General features: G+C 43.0%; 1 protein-coding gene across 2 annotated transcripts in view; it reads right to left on the bottom strand.

Moving 5' to 3' along the window:
* LOC115169440 (MAM domain-containing glycosylphosphatidylinositol anchor protein 2) overlaps nucleotides 1-17,775 on the bottom strand; it is a 345,934-nt gene that overhangs the window by 46,044 nt on the left and 282,115 nt on the right. For both annotated transcript variants that reach the window (XM_029725099.1, XM_029725179.1), the window contains exons 11-12: nucleotides 14,305-14,453; nucleotides 3,947-4,124 (exon numbers count right to left, since the gene is read on the bottom strand). In XM_029725099.1, coding sequence (XP_029580959.1) covers nucleotides 3,947-4,124; nucleotides 14,305-14,453 — 327 coding nt within the window. The remainder of the gene's footprint in view (nucleotides 1-3,946; nucleotides 4,125-14,304; nucleotides 14,454-17,775) is intronic.

The raw sequence follows: 17,775 nt of genomic DNA, 5'->3' as shown, positions 1-17,775 counted from the left end.
AGGGAGACTAGATGTTATTTGATGTGTCTGCCAGGGAGACAAGATGTTTATTAGATGTGTCTGCCAGGGAGACTAGATGTTTATTAGAGGTATCTGCCAGGGTGACTAGATGTTTATTAGATGTGTCTGCCAGGGAGACTAGATGTTTATTAGATGTGTCTGCCAGGGAGACTAGATGCTTATTACATGTGTCTGCCAGGGAGACTAGATGTTTATTAGATGTGCCTGCCAGGGAGACTAGATATTTATTAGATGTGTCTGCCAGGGAGACTAGATATTTATTAGATGTGTCTGCCAGGGAGACTAGATATTTATTAGATGTGTCTGCCAGGGAGACTAGATGTCTACTAGATGTGTCTGCCAGGGAGACTAGATATTTATTAGATGTGTCTGCCAGTGCATCTTGTTTCCAATCCACCATGTTGGCTGTGATACTAAGAGTTCATTAACAGCCACACACACACACTAGAGTCCGGCTAAGACACACACACACACACACACACACACACACACACACACACACACACACACGCACACACACACACACACACACACACACACACACACACACACACACACACACACACACACACACACACACACACACACACACACACAGAGAGAGAGAGAGAGACAGTGACTTCATCTTGGCAGGCTTCCATGTCCACTGGTCCGCTACTGTATTACAAAGCGTTTAATGGCAAGGCTCAAGGTGCCGATAGGCCAGAACAACCCGACCGTTCATAAACCCCACAACCTACAATCCCCGGCCACCGCTTGCTCTCCAAGATTCATATCAATCAAGTTTAAAGGGTTTGGTCTTGGTGAGGGGCCATCTCTTAAAGACTGTGTGATGGCGTGTTCATGGCTCAAACCTGCCAACCGGAATAATCACTGTGAATTACAGAAACACTGCTTGAATCTCGAGGATGGAAATAACATTGGGATCACATCCCTGTGTCCTTCATTTGAAATGTTTTCTCTTTCTGTTTTCCTCTGTCTTTCACTCTGTTTTTCTCTCTAATTCTATCTGTGTATGCATCACAGGCTATTACTGTGCTTCAATTTCCAGCTTGTCTCCTGCATCGAGAGAGGCAAGGGAGGAGAGGAGGACAGAAGATGAAAAAATTTGTGAAGAGAAGAGGACAGAAGAGGAGAGGAGAGAAGAGAAGAGAGAAGAGGGCAGAAGAGGAAAAGAGGAGAGAAGAGGGCAGAAGAGGAGAGGAGAGGAGAGGAAAAGAGAAGAGAAGTGAACAGAAGAGGAAAAGGAGAAGAGCAGAGAGGAGAGAAGTGGAGAAAAAAAGAGAAGAGGAGAAAAGAAAAGAAGAGAGGAGAGGAAAGGACAGAAAAGGTAAAAGAGAGGAAAAGAGGAGAGTAGAGCACAGAAGAGGAAAAGAGAAGAGAGGTGAGTAGAGCACAGAAGAGGAAAAGAGAAGAGAGGAGAGTAGAGCACAGAAGAGGAAAAGAGAAGAGAGGTGAGTACCCATCACTCTGAGCTTCTGAATGGATGAGCTTAACAGCAGCATTGTAAACTGCAGGGCATGCCTCGGCCCAGTCTCTGAACGCAGTGACACAGACAGGAGAGGACTGAATCACACAACTAGCTTATCAGTGACCCCCTCAACTGGAACACACAACTAGCTTACCAGTGACCCCCTCACCTGGGCTAGAGGGAGATAGACAGGTCACATAGCCGTGCTGAATATACTCACTGTCAGATTTAGTGAGGGTTTGATTATGCCAGGGAGACAGAATGCTCACACACTTTTGGCTGGTATTCTGACCAGGTACTGCAGTTTCTGCCAGGGCAGACATGATATTTCATTCTTTCAGGACAAAAGCAACGTGTAATAGAGAGTCTTTGCTACACTGCCAATGTGTGTGGGACAGGTAGGGGGCCACCTACACATTACGTCTGTTTTGGAGGGGCTGTTGGAAAGCAAAGACTGAATTTGGATCAGCAAACAGCTGCTGACTTTGTCACAACAGCAGAATCCCAGAGTGTGTCTGTGGGAGATTGGTGACACCGCCATTCTTCATACCACAGCCAGCTTGGGACACTAAGCAGTTTTCACTAACAAACTCAGTAAACCTGCTATCCTCTTCTGTTTGCCCACAAAGGAGGAATTGCTCATCCGGCCATTCTGTCAGACCTAAAAAGCTGTGTAAGCCTACATCATCATCATCATCATCACAGAACCCAATGATGAGTTAACTTAATCTTGGTCTACAGGAAATTGGTCTAATGTTGCTCCATAGTCATTATGTTACTTTCCAGCAAACTCAAAAACACTATGAAACATATGGGCTAATTATATTTCCTATCAACTAGTGAACCTCAGGTGGTATAATAACACTGTAATTAACACTAACATAATGACATGTCTTTTTTAATCAGATTCTTGTGCATGTCTCCTCCCTGATGACATGATGTGATGCACTAGGGCAGGGATCATTAACTAGATTCAGCAGAGGACAACATTTTTCTTGAGCGCATGGTCGGGAGTCTAGAACATAATTACAAATCATTTGTAGACCGCAAATTGACCGCAAGAAGCCCGAACAGATATAATTTGACTAAAACATAATCATTTGAAACCTCCCTTACATTTGTATATGATCACGTCTCTATTATGCGTGAGAATACTTGGGAACAGATTTCCTAAATTAAAATCACTTGGCGCTGATTCCCTTATGTCTTAACAGTCTTTTATGTCCAACAATGATAATTCAACCCTCCACCCCAAAATATTAATATATATTATTATTTTTTGCTCTGAAAACTTGTGGGAGGGGGCCTCCCTATTGGAGCAATGGTCTAAGGCACTGCATTGCAGTGGTTGAGGCTTCACTACAGACCCTGGTTTGATCCCGGGCTGTATCGCAGCCGGCTGCGACCGGGAGACCCATGAGTCGGCGCACAATTGGCCCAGAGTCGTCTGGGTTAGGGGAGGGTTTGGCCGCCCGGGATGTCCTTGCCCCATCGTGCTCTAGCAACCCCTTGTGGCGGGCCGGGTGCATGCACGCTGACATGATCGCCAGTTGTACGGTGTTTCCTCCAACACATTGGTGAGGCTGGCTTCCGGGATAAGTGGGAAGTGTGTCAAGAAGCAGTGCGGCTTGGCAGGATTGTGTTTCGGATGACGCATGGCTCTCAACCTTTGCCTCTCCCGAGTCCGTACGGGAGTTGCAGCAATGGGACAAGACTAACTACTAATTTCATATCACGAAATTAGCGTGCCGCCAGTTGGGGAACCCTGCACTAGGTACATCATATGTCATTACATCACTCAGTTTCTATATTTATTCATTTGGAGAATGCTATACAGTATGAGAGTGATAATGACAGGAGAATGGTAATTACAACAATATTTCCTATGCTAGTCTCACAGTCACGTGAGACATCGCTAGCATACAGCCTATCCACTAGTCTGCTAGCATGTGGGCGTGTAGTAGTGGGAGCTGGTGTCGTCCCTGGCCCATTTCCAGGCATACACTTCTGTAATTAGCTATTAGTATAGTCACATGCACACGCATGTACACATGCACGCACACCAGGGCAAGGAGCTGCTCAGAGCTGCAGAAGCAGCAGAAGCTTGGAGAAGCCTAATTACTGTGACTAAACGGTCACGTGGAATTTGACTGCCTTCATGACTCATGACCGCCGGTGTGGCGGTAATACGGTCACCGCAACAGCCCTAATAATATATGCCTGATGTTATTACATCCACTATCAAAAAGAAAAACTAGATATACAGTAGGGTTCCCAAAATATCCAGGTTTTCCAGAAATCCCAGGTGGAAGATTCCCAGAATCAGGAGGGAATGAGCAGGAAAACAGGAATCCTCAACGAGGATTTCTGGAAAACTTGGGAATTTTCTGAAAGTTATCAGAATTGCGCAACCCTAGACATACAGTACAGAGACTGATCCAATGGTCAACTTACCACTGTAGGTGATGATTCTGATGGTGGAGTCCCCCTCTCCGAAGCGTGTGATGGGGGTGAGGCGCACCTCATAGGCCTCTGGCTTGATAAGCTCTGTCAGGTTGTGTGTGATCAGTTCTCCCTTGGTGATGGTTCCTTCCACAGTGATCTCCTGCTCCCACCACCGCTGTTGTCCCATCTGGACAGGAGGACACATTACAACAGAGTTAGAATTCATGAAACTAACACATGCATGAATTCAGGGGCATGCAGGCTCGTACACACACGGACACACACGGACACACACAGGGGCGGAAATCCCAGGGGGGACGGGGGACACACGACCCCCCCATCCTGGGAAAAATGAGATTTCCCCCCCAATATATCACTGAAACATAACTATGTAATTTAAATAATATTAATAATACGCAATGAAAGCAATTGTGCTGATTATAGACACTTAATAGTGTGTTTTTAAGTTTCAAAAGATTGCGACCCCCCCACCCTTTGCCTCACAATGGTTTGATCCACTGCCAGTTCCTTAGCTTGCTAGGTAACGTAGAGGTCGTATCTACTGTCTGAAAGGCACTCAATGCATGTAACTGACGTGAGGTTAATCCAGTCAATCGCGCCAGGGTTCACACACACACTAGCTGAATTTGCAGAGCTAGCACGCAAATATTAACTATTAAGCTAGCTAGTACCTATTCCATTTATGTGGCGTCGTCAAAGATGGAATCTTTGCTATCGTCAATTTATTCCAAGATCAGCATGCATGTAAGTTAGTGTTTCAAAATCCCTGTGATAAGGTTAGCGATAAACTGAACAGAACTACACTCTCTTCTACCATTGTTTTAAATATATTTAATGGTCTCGTTGCAAAAGCTAAATTGTTGCAAGGGAACTTTTATTTATATATTTTATTTCACCTTTATTTAACCCGGGTAGCAAAGATTATAGCAAACACCACTGAATTGGTGCTCGCTAGCTTTGCAAATTCAGCTATTGTTAGAAGCCAGCCAATATGAAACAAATGATTAAAATTACAAAAGGTTGCAGCATATGTTGTGTAAATGGTGAACTCATACAACTGTCAACTCTTGTCACTGCAATCCGTTTCACATTTGCTAGCTACCTTTTAGATCGAAGCCCATATAGAATGATAGAAGATAAGATGATAGAAGCCCATCTCCTACTGTAAATAACCTACATACTGTGTGTGTATAGCCAACCAGCCAGCCAGCCAGGTAGAAAAATGGCAGAAAAATGGCAGAAAAAAGACGGACATCAGAGTATTTTTCAGTACACCAAAACGCAAAGTAAGAACCCTAGTAGCCTAATATCTCAAAGACTACTTGATAAAATGTTCATAAGAAAGAAATGAAATTCTAATGGAAATGTTTCACAATGATGTCATTAGGCAGAGCAGGCAACAGATGGCACACAGACAGCAGAGTTGGGGACAGATATGCAGGGACAGACTGGCAGAGACAGGGAGTCTCAGGTAAGTTTGTTGAGTCTTTGTTTGGCAACATTATGAAAGGTTCTCAATTTTTTTTACTTGTAAAATAGGAACATAATTGGAAAATGCCATGGATACCCCCACTCTCAACTTAAACTGGTGACTGAACTAAGATTTGTTAAAGGCAATGGTATTGCTGTTGTGATTAGTTGTGTAGTTTTGGGTACCGGTAGTTAGGAGTACGGCAAAAACCTTATTTCTTTGGTTCCTCAATATACATTTACCATATTAAACGTAGGCTATGTGTTACAGCACTACTTTTGGTGTCCCCCTCAGGAATTGCTCTTGAGAAAATTGAATGTAATTGTCCCCTCCAAAGTTGATATCAGATTTTCGCCCCTGCACACACGGAAAGTAAATAACACTATAATAAGACTCCCACATTTCTGTGTTTCAAACCAGTGTTGCCTTTGTGAATGGAGAAGAAGAGTAAGTCCAGATTGAATAATTGAATAGGAATGAGACTCATGTCATGAATGTAGTTTAGAAACCTTTACAAGACACGACAGGGGGCATGACCAGTAGTGATGCTAACCAATCTATAGTAGATTCTCAACACTTGCCTTTCCCTTCTCATCCTGATCAACATCCTCTCACCAAACATGGTCATCTTTGAAGTTTCCCTCTAATCACAGTCCACAATGTTTCTCTATCCATCGCATCACACAGACCGGGCACATGCCTTAAAAGAGACTCCAACTGTAAAGAGAATTTTACATCACATCTTTTTATGTTGCTCTCCCGTGAACCTGCCTTCAGGTGATGATCTAATCTGAATCACCATCATCCTGCTAGTCAGACAATGGCAACGTGACTTTGAACCAGTATGGAATACAAAGAAGCAAAGAGATGGGATCCTGCATTCATTGGGAAGGTATAAAACATTAGAGAGAACAAGAGTGAGAGAGTGAGAGTGGGAAAGAGAGATACAGTGATAGAGGGGAAGCGAGAGAGGGGAAAGAGAAAGAGAGAGAGATAGAAAGGGGAAGAGAGGGAGAGGGGGGAAATGAGAGAGATAGAGAGGGATATATATATATATATATATATATATATATATATATATATATATATATATATATATATATATATATATATATACACACACCTCACTTGCTTTGGCAATGTTAACATATGTTTCCCATGCCAATAAAGCACCTTGAATTGAATATATATATATATATATATATATATATATATATATATATAGAGAGAGAGAGAGAGAGAGAGAGAGAGAGAGAGAGAGAGAGAGAGAGAGAGAGAGAGAGAGAGAGAGAGAGAGAGAGAGAGAGAGAGACCTACTCAAAATAATATTAGGGAACAACAAATTCAAACCCTTTTAGACAACTTCCTGGACAAAATGTTTCACTGCGATAGTGAAGTTGTAAACTTGGCAATAGAAAACCTAAACAGTGTATTTGACCTCTCAGCTTCCCTGTCAAATCTAAAAATGTTAAACAGAAAACCGAAGAAAATTAACAACAATGACAAATGTTTTGATGAAGAATGCAAAAACCCTAGAAAGAAATTGAGAAACGAATCCAAACAAAAACAATGAAATCTAAGGAATCTAAGAATATCAGTACAGCGCTATTCATCCTTGAGGCTGATTTTATGCTATCATACCCAATGATAGTGGCCAATGCTAAACTACACTCTTCCACGGAACACCCTGCCGCAGCAGGAATCTTTACCCAATGCCGGTGACTAAGTTTTTCAAACTCCAAACCTCCACGAGTGGCCATTGCAACCAGACCCTCCCGCTGGTTGCTCCCTCGAAGAAAACCAACCTCAACTGTCCCACCACCCCTATATGTGCTTAGTTATAGTGAGACTGTATAACCTTACAACAACTAAACTACTAAATATACACTACGGTTCAAAAGTTTGGGGTCACTTAGAAATGCCCTTGTTTTGAAAAAAATAAAAATTGTCCATTAAAATAACATCAAATTGATCAGAAATACAGTGTGGACATTGTTAATGTTGTAAATGACTATTGTAGCTGGAAACTGCTGATTTTCTATGGAATATCTACATAGGCATACAGAGGCCCATTATCAGCAACCATCACTCCTGTGTTCCAATGGCACATTGTGTAACAGTAGCTAATTCAAGTTTATAATTTTAAAAGGCTAATTGATCATTAGAAAACCCATTTGCAATTATGTTAGCACAGCTGAAAACTGTTGTTCTGATTAAAGAAGCAATACATCTTTAGACTAGTTGAGTATCTGGAGCATCAGCATTTGTGGGATTCGATTACAGGCTCAAAATGGCCAGAAACAAAGGACTTTCCTCTGAAACTCGTGAGTCTATTCTTGTTCTGAGAAATTGACAAGAAACTGAAGATCTCGTACAACGCTGTGTACTACTCCCTTCACAGAACAGCGCAAACTGTCTCTAACCAGAATAGAAAGAGGAATGGGAGGGCCCGGTGCACAACTGAAAAACAGGACAAGTACATTAGAGTGTCTAGTTTGAGAAACAGACGGCTCACATGTCCTCAACTGGCAGCTTCATTAAATAGTACCTGCAAAACACCAGTCTCAATGTCAACAGTGAAGAGGCAACTCCGGGATGCTGGCCTTCTAGGCAGAGTTCCTCTGTCCAGTGTGTGTGGTCTTTTGCGAATCTTAATCTTTTCTTTTTATTGGTCAGTCTGAGATATGGCTTTTTCTTTGCAACTCCCGGAGTCGCCTCTTCACTGTTGACATTGAGACTGGTGTTTTGCGAGTACTATTTAATGAAGCTGCTTTATACAATAGTCATTTACAACATTAACAATGTTTACACTGTATTTCTGACCAATGTGATGTTATTTTAATGGACCAAAAATGTGCTTTTCTTTCAAAAACAAGGACATTTCTAAGTGAGCCCAAACTTTTGAACAGTAGTGTATATACATTTATACACACCGAAACCCAATAGAGTGAAAATAATTCCAGTAGCTCCCAAAATCACTCCTGCTTCCCAAATCACTCCCAGCATGCACTCCAACGAGAGAGAGAGCAAGAGAGAGAGCGAGGTGAAGACAGAGGGGAAGAGAGAAAGAGGGGAAAGAGAGAGGAGAGAAAGAGGGGGAGAGAGCAAGAGAAATAGAGAGAGATGGGAGAAAGAGAGAGAGAGAGAGAGAGAGAGAGAGAGAGGGCGATGGAAGACAGAGGAGAAGAGAGAAAGAGGGGAAAGAGAGAGGAGAGAAAGAGGGGGAGAGAGAGAGAGAGAGAGAGGGAGGGGAGATGGGCAAGAGAGAACGAGAGAGACTAGAAGGAGAAAGAGAGAGAGAGGGAGAAGAGAGAGGGGCAAGAAAGAGAAAGACAAAGAGGGTTGTATTTTCTCCTAGAGGATCAGTTGTAGGATAGCAGAGACCTGGAAAAGAGGATTGTAACAGCTTCTGCATCACAATTAGTCACCATATGCCTGTGTGAATGTTTGAAGCCAGGCTAGAGAGGGAGAGAGAGGAGAGAGCAAAAGAGAGAAGCGATAGATGAGTTTGTAATGATGCAATGTGTGTGTGTGTGTGTGTGTGTGTGTGTGTGTGTGTGTGTGTGTGTGTGTGTGTGTGTGTGTGTGTGTGTGTGTGTGTGTGTGTGTGTGTGTGTGTGTGTGTGTGTGTGTGTACACATGCGTGTGTGTTTGTTAGGCCAGAGACAATTAAGTAATTAACTAGAGTGTGTCTGCTCTGTAATTACCGACTGAGAGTTGTCATTAAGTTAGGTTCACAGGTAAATCTGCTTTTGTCTGTTATTGATAATTGTACACAGGCTGTAACTGCTTGCGCCAACCCTTTTAATTTACACTCTACCACAGAGTACAAAAGGCACCTCTGCTAATTGGCATGAATTGGAAGGGTTCGGGATGAGAGTTGACTAGGTGTGTGTGTGTGTGTGTGTGTGTGTGTGTGTGTGTGTGTGTGTGTGTGTGTGTGTGTGTGTGTGTGTGTGTGTGTGTGTGTGTGTGTGTGTGTGTATTCGTAAGTAGTAACTCCTGTAACGGCAGATGGAGGCCTTAAATGCCAATCTTGGCTTCAGAACTACTCTGCCTCAAACTGACTGAGCAAATGGAAGCTGATGAATCCATCTTTCCACCATCAGGGAACAGAATTGTCTTTTAAATAATTAAATCAAACTACAATTGCTCATTACAGAAACCGTTTACTATTTGAACGTGATTTCCAACAATGGGTCTCTGTTCGACTTCCTAAAGTTTGGTGTTTCTGTTTTATTTCCCCATTATTGTTTGTTTGACTCGTCGCCACTTGACGCAATTATTATTTTCTGCGTATGCCATTACCTTTCACTCAAAGTGTTAACAGGGAGTCAGACAGAGGCAGAGTGCCTTATCACATGTAACTTCACTTGACTGCAGCAACAGTTCGTGGGATTTGCACGGGAACTTTAAGAGTCAGAGGAGTTGCTCAAAGAGACGAGCAGGGAGCAGAGTGAAACGTAGGACTAATCAAAGTGGCTTCACAACATTGCGAGAGAGAGGGAGAAAGAGAGAGGGAGAGAGATAAAGAGAGCGAGATAAAGAGAGAGAGATAGGGAGAAAGAGAGGGGGCAGTGAGAGGGGGAGAGAGATAAAGAGAGAGAGATAAAGAGAGAGAGATAAAGAGAGAGAGATAGGGAGAACGAGAGGGGGCAGTGAGAGAGGGAGAGAGATAAAGAGAGAGAGATAAAGAGAGAGAGATAGGGAGAAAGAGAGGGGGCAGTGAGAGGGGGAGAGAGATAAAGAGAGAGATAAAGAGAGAGAGATAGGGAGAAAGAGAGGGGGCAGTGAGAGAGGGAGAGAGATAAAGAGAGCGAGATAAAGAGAGAGAGATAGGGAGAAAGAGAGGGGGCAGTGAGAGGGGGAGAGAGATAAAGAGAGAGAGATAAAGAGAGAGAGATAAAGAGAGAGAGATAGGGAGAACGAGAGGGGGCAGTGAGAGAGGGAGAGAGATAAAGAGAGAGAGATAAAGAGAGAGAGATAGGGAGAAAGAGAGGGGGGCAGTGAGAGGGGGAGAGAGATAAAGAGAGAGAGATAAAGAGAGAGAGATAGGGAGAAAGAGAAGGGGCAGTGAGAGAGGGAGAGAGATAAAGAGAGAGAGATAAAGAGAGAGAGATAGGGAGAAAGAGAGGGGGCAGTGAGAGAGGGAGAGAGATAAAGAGAGCGAGATAAAGAGAGAGAGATAGGGAGAAAGAGAGGGGGCAGTGAGAGGGAGAGAGAGATAAAGAGAGAGAGATAAAGAGAGAGAGATAAAGAGAGAGAGATAGGGAGAACGAGAGGGGGCAGTGAGAGAGGGAGAGAGATAAAGAGAGAGAGATAAAGAGAGAGAGATAGGGAGAAAGAGAGGGGGCAGTGAGAGAGGGAGAGAGATAAAGAGAGAGATAAAGAGAGAGAGATAGGGAGAAAGAGAGGGGGCAGTGAGAGAGGGAGAGAGATAAAGAGAGCGAGATAAAGAGAGAGAGATAGGGAGAAAGAGAGGGGGCAGTGAGAGAGGGGAAGGGGGACAGAGAGAGAGGCTGCATGTAATTAGTCTGCTGCTATTGATCTTTGTTGCTCCTCACCCTGCGTACTGATCCAACACTGACTGACAGATCAATTGACTGAGGAGGAGAGCGAGAGAAAGAGAGAGACAGAGCAGAGTAAGAAGGAAAAGACTGGCATTGCCTCATTGCAATGAACGAGAGAAGGAAAGAGAAAGAGAGAGAGAGAGAGAGAGAGAGAGTAAAAAGGAAACGGCTTCCTTGCCTTGAAGTAGTGAGTGTACAGAAGCAGGGCCAGAACGGAGCAGGCAGGCAGGCAGGCAGCCAGCCAGCCAGACAGACAGACAGACAGACAGACAGACAGACAGACAGACAGACAGACAGACAGACAGACAGACAGCAGCCAAGTTGCTCACTCCTAGGTTCCTTCCTTTCAACTACGGTTTCACACTGTCTCTCCTCAGCCCGACCGGCCTAGCTTGCCCGTTCGCCTGTCTGTCCAGGCCCCAGACGATAACAGAGAGCCATTCATTACAGAGGCATAAAGCCCACCAGCCCTCAGTATTAATTCAAAGGCAGCGGTGAGGGGGACTGATAATGATTCCGTGGGAATGGAAGAGGAGCAGAACAGAACAGGTGTAGTATTAGCTGGTCTGCTCTGGCTATAAATAGCAGGTAGAGGAGAGGAGGACTGGTGTGGAGGAAGAGTGGTCCACGTGCCAACACTTTCATTACTGCACCACTGTCTCAGCGTGCCCCACTCAGTGTCCTACCAGGGTTATCTAAGCATTTATTTATTTATGAAGGGGGGAGCCTCTCCTCCTGCATCCCTTCCTCTCACGCTCCCTCTCTTCTATGCTCCCTCTCTTCTATGCTCCCTCTCTTCTCCTTACTCATTCATATTCCATCGATTTCACAATCGCCAAGAGGGATGAAATCAGAACGCTCATCGCAAAGGAAGAAAATTGGAAAAGAAAAAAAGGGTCAAGATCATTTCTTGGCAGATGAAACATGAAGGAGAGCGTCACACAGATGAAACATGAAAGAGAGGCTCACCCAGATGAAACATGGAGAGGCTCACCCAGATGAAACATGAAAGAGAGGCTCACCCAGATGAAACATGAAAGAGAGGCTCACCCAGATGAAACATGAAAGAGAGGCTCACCCAGATGAAACATGAAAGAGAGGCTCACCCAGATGAAACATGAAAGAGAGGCTCACCCAGATGAAACATGGAGAGGCTCACCCAGATGAAACATGAAAGAGAGGCTCACCCAGATGAAACATGGAGAGGCTCACCCAGATGAAACATGGAGAGGCTCACCGAGATGAAACATGGAGAGGCTCACCCAGATGAAACATGGAGAGGCTCACCGAGATGAAACATGGAGAGGCTCACCCAGATGAAACACGGAGGCTCACCCAGATGAAACATGGAGAGGCTCACCGAGATGAAACATGGAGAGGCTCACCCAGATGAAACATGGAGAGGCTCACCCAGATGAAACATGGAGAGGCTCACCCAGATGAAACATGGAGAGGCTCACCCAGATGAAACATGGAGAGGCTCACCCAGATGAAACATGGAGAGGCTCACCCAGATGAAACATGGAGAGGCTCACCCAGATGAAACATGGAGAGGCTCACCCAGATGAAACATGAAGGAGAAGTAAATGTTACGGATAAGCCCATTCTCAGCCCCTTCTCAGCGTATGCCTCCTGTATCTAAGACAACAGCAGGTAGGGAGGCCAAGGATACCCAGCCTAGTTGAGATGTGGGGGGAGTGGAAAGAAAATGTATTCTCGCAAACAACGATTTTCTGCTTGCAAGGTAGGAGATAAAAACCACAAAAGCAAGAGAGTGCAGACAGGAAGGCCTATTTCCTTTTTTCTTTCTCTCTCCAAACAACAGCAAAACAGATTAGAATGTTAATGTGATTGCTGAATTACTGTGGGCCCATTTTAGCACTGGCACAGAATTAATCTGTGAAATTGTGAAAAGGACCAGTTGAATGCCAGCGAAGGAAGAATAAATGTATCTTCCTGGCAAGGGCTCAAACAACAGCCTGCCTGGCAAGCAGGAAGCCGGCGTATCGTTGGCTCCCACGACGAATGAACAAATCACGTGAGCGCATCCTCATTTATTACCAAACAGGCCGATCGAGACCATTGACAGAAAAATCATTGCGGTACACAAACAAGCTCGGTTTTAAGCGTAAATTCCTGACGGGGTGTAGAAGGAAACAAATATGGAATTATACTAACAGATTAGAACGGCAGGTATAAGACTCACTCAGTTTGGGTAGAGATGTGAGGACGTCAGTTCAGAAGGCTTTACTGTCGCCTGTAATGCAGTGGTTCTGAATGAGAGCTTCTTCTGAACCGATAAAGGCCAACAGAAACTACAACATACAGACCTTAAAGCAATGTCTGAATACAGTATCTTCCTTTAATGGTGGTGGTTATTGTGATCAAGCCTGACACGATCAACCGTTTCTCAGCCCATCAACAGACTGTGTAGAGACCTAGCCCACATTACTATATGTTGTGAAAGTCAATGCCTGCTGTGACCATAAGGAGGGAGCCACTTTGTCACAGTAGGGGATTATTATGGGTAAAATGAAAGAGACCACATTTAGTGGCATCAAGCCTCAGCTTAACCACGCTACCAACATGCTAATGTTGTGAAAGGTTTGAGGCAAAGACACATAGAAGCTAGGCACAACAGTGTTCACATGGCTATGTAGCTGAACCTTTTACCTAACAACACAATAGACTACTACAACCAATACAACTAGCAATACCATAAAGTACAATACAACACTACTATAATCCACACTGGGACAATTCAGAAGGCATCACCGCAAGCACACTACAAACGCCCACTAGACTGGATGGATGCTTTATTGGGTGATACAACAGTTGCTGTAGAAAACGCTTCTTGACAGGGGACTGTTGTCTTTCACCATGATGTAGGAAGTGTGAGACTGTGAGAGAAAGAGAAATCAGACAAGGAGAGAGAAAAAGAGAACCAGAGAGAAATTGTGAGAGAGTGAGGAAAGGAGAGAGAGACTGACATTCTTAAAGTAGCCTGGGCCGACCATCAATCAATGCTGACTGTTATCTGAAGCCTTTCCACTATCTGAAGGTAAAAAGGTCCAATGGCTCCCACTCCTTTCTCCACAGGGTGCTCTCTCTCCACAGGGCCGATGGAGCCGTCCAAGGAGAACAATACGATATGAATATCCAGACAGCCTCTATGTCCATTATGTTTATTCCTGCTTTTCTCTCTATCATGTCACTTTTCTGTCATCTGTAAAAGCCTTTTTACGTCCAGGGTTGGGGTTAGGGTCAGCAAACACCCACATGCGCACACACACACAAACTTCTACCTGACGTATGCCGAGGCGGTAGGCCACGATGCGGTCCACAGCGTTGGGGTTCATCTGGGTCCACTGCAGTTTGAAGCCATAGACTCTAGGCCGGTTCTGCCACAGCGGACTGTACGTGTCGTAGTAGAACTCTGGAGGATACGCTTTCCCTGTAAACACAAACAAACATTTACAACTAATTCAATATGTTTGTATTTCAACTTCCACTGTTCCTCTTCATCTGTGGCATCAAGGGAGTAAGGAACCCAAGCCATATGTGACCGACCATATGTGGCCATACGCCTAGTTTCCTGAAACAGGTCACATATGTAGCAGAGATACTGAATCAAGCTAAATAAGAGGGCCATGTGAATTGCTGTAAAAAAAAAGTAGACCATTGTAAAAAAAAAAAAAAACATACTGCACATTGTTGTTTTTCTTTTAGGTTGCCAAAATGCAAACATGTCATGTTGAGTATTACTCCACAAAATGGCTGCAATGCATCAACCATGACAGTTGCCTCCAATAACCAGTATTTTTTGAAACTGCACTGTTGGTTAGGGGCTCGTAATTAAGCATTTCACTGTAAGGTCTACTACACCTGTTGTATTCGGCGCATGTGACTCATAAACTTTGATTTGATTTGGCCTGTTTTTGACCAGTTTGATAAGGAGTCAGTTGTGTTCATTCTTTTGTACTGACGGAAACTTGTTTTCACAGAAGTGTGTCGATCTTTCTCAGACATTTTGTCAGTAAAGCTGTTTCCTTTGATGGAAGCCACAAGGTCAGCTGTGTTATTGTCAGAACAGAAAAAAAGGTGCTGTAGGGAAGAGTGGGGTAAATTGAGCCAGAGGGTTAGTTTAGCCACCCTTGTTTCTAGGAAACCATACGCAAAATGAATCATGTGACCAAATATTTAGGAAGAGATCATAATTTCATGTGTCTGTGAAGGAAGAAACCACATGGAAAAAATGGTAAGCAAGTTAGGTCCAAAAAAAATGAAATAAATGTATTGTGTTGGAGGTTTCATGATTATTGTATCTTAACCCAAGTATACATCTGCTGGGGTCTCTATGTTTCAGTTCTAGGTCCTAAACCTAGCAAACTTAGCATGAAAGTGCATCGTTGTAGCTGTGTGGGCTAATATAGTCAAAATGTTTGCCATGGGGTAAGTTGAGCGAATGGCCACCATATCCTATACAAATGATGATTACATTGATTACATTTTTATGCATAATGTGCATAGTATGTGTGCAATGAATATGAACTCAAGATTTGTATTGTTACTGTGTAAACAAACATAAAAGAAGCAGGGGTATAGCCCCCCTTGAGGTTCTTAACCTGTTGAGGCCAGGGGGCAGGATCTTATCCCGGTATTGGGATTCATTGTCATGTGACCATGGCGGGGAATTCAAAACTGCAAGAGTAATCATTTCAAATAATCAAATAATCAACTATTTTCCTCCATTTGAAAGATATATCTCCTAAATCTAACCACGCTGTCCGATTTTCAGAGGCTTTACGGAGAATGCATAAAGTTAGGTTATGTGAGGAGAGTACATTGACAATAGCTGCGTGTAATGTTTAGCCAATTCAAAGAAGGGCATCAACAGACAGAAAACTAGCTAGAATTATGCACTTACCTTTGACAATCTGCATCAGATGACACTCATAGGACATTATGTTAGACAATACATGCATTTTTAGTTCCATCAAGTTCATATTTATATCCAAAAACAGCATTTACAGTCGCGGTGAAATTCAGAATTTTTTTAATGATCCCCAGAGTTGAGAATTTAGCCCCGCAGGCTGGGGAGGGTTAACCTATCAGTACTCAGTCTGAAGAGTGTGAACCAATCAGCAGAGTTTATCCCCACAGGCTGGGAAGTGTGAACCAATCAGACCGCAGGCTGGTAGGAGTGTAAACCAATCAGAGGTCCGTCAAGTGTCTGTCATATTGGAAACAACGAACTTTTTTTGACACATCACATACATCACATACGCTGCCACTGTTTATTATCTATGCTGTTGCCTAGTCACTTTATTCCTAGTTATATGTACAGTACCAGTCAAAAGTTTGGACACACCTACTCATTCAAGGGTTTTTCTTTATTTTTCTATTTTCTACATTGTAGAATAATAGTGAAGACATCAAAACTATGAAATAACACATACAGAATCATGTAGTAACCAAAAAAGTGCTAATTCTAAATTAGATTCTTCAAAGTAGTACTGTGCATATTTACCTGAATTACCTCATACCCCTGCACATCGACTCGGTACTGGTATCCTGTGTATATTGCCAAGTTATCGTTACTTATTGTGTATTTATTATTACTTTTATTATTACGTGTATTCTATTATTTCTCTATTTTTGTTCTCTCTGCATTGTTAGGAAGGGCCCGTAAGTAAGCATTTCACTGTTAGTCCACACCTGCTGTCTACGAAGAATGTGACAAATAACGTTTGATTTGATTTAATTAAAGAACTGGATGACCTATTTATACAGAACATCAGGGTCAAAGTTCACTGGGCTAAATGTCTGGGCCCTCATTTATGAATGTTGCATACGAACAGAAATGTTTGTAAACCATGCGTGCGGTCATTTCTAAGCAAAGTGTGGGATTTATCAATTTGTACATTTGTACAGCTGAAAATGGTTATTCTGATTACAGAAGCAATCAGTCTTTAGACTAGTTGAATATCTGGAGCATCAGCATTTCTGGGTTCGATTACAGGCTCAAAATGCTCATCAGTCTATTCTTGTTCTGAGAAATGAAGGCTATTCCATGCGAGAAATTGCCAAAAAACTAGCCTTCATTTCTCAGAACAAGAATAGACTGATGAGTTTCAGGAGAAAGGTCTTTGTTTCTGGCCATTTTGAGCCTGTAAACGAACCCACAAATGCTGATGCTCCAGAAACTCAACTAGTCTCAAGATTTATTGCTTCTTTAATCAGAACAACCATTTTCAGCTGTGCTAACATAACTGCAAAAGGGTTTTCTAATGATCAATTAGACTTTTAACATTATAAACTTGGATTAGCTAACACAACGTGGCATTGGAACACAGGAGTGATGGTTGCCGATAATGGGCCTCTGTACACCTATGTATATATTCCATATATATTTTTTTTAATCAGCAGTTTCCAGCTACAATAGTCATTTACAACATTAGCAATGTCTACACTGTATTTCTGATCAATTTGATGTTATTTTAATGGACAAAAAAGTGATTTTCTTTCAAAAACAAGGACATTTCTAAGTGAGCCCAAACTTTTGAACAGCAATGTATATTTGTTATATTTATTGTCAAGAAAAAATATTTAGATGTGGTCCATGTCTGAATATGGTTGCGAATATAAAGCTTGACTTATCATCAGTTGGTGTGTCTGGTATTCCTTCAGAGTCTGGGAGAGGGTCCTCAGTACCACCATCAGTTGGTGTGTCTGGTATTCCATCAGGGTCTGGGAGAGGGTCCTCAGTATCACCA

Source organism: Salmo trutta, chromosome 1 (assembly GCF_901001165.1).
Source record: "Salmo trutta chromosome 1, fSalTru1.1, whole genome shotgun sequence".
Lineage (NCBI taxonomy): Eukaryota > Metazoa > Chordata > Actinopteri > Salmoniformes > Salmonidae > Salmo > Salmo trutta.
This window is presented reverse-complemented; position numbering and strand designations above follow the sequence as displayed.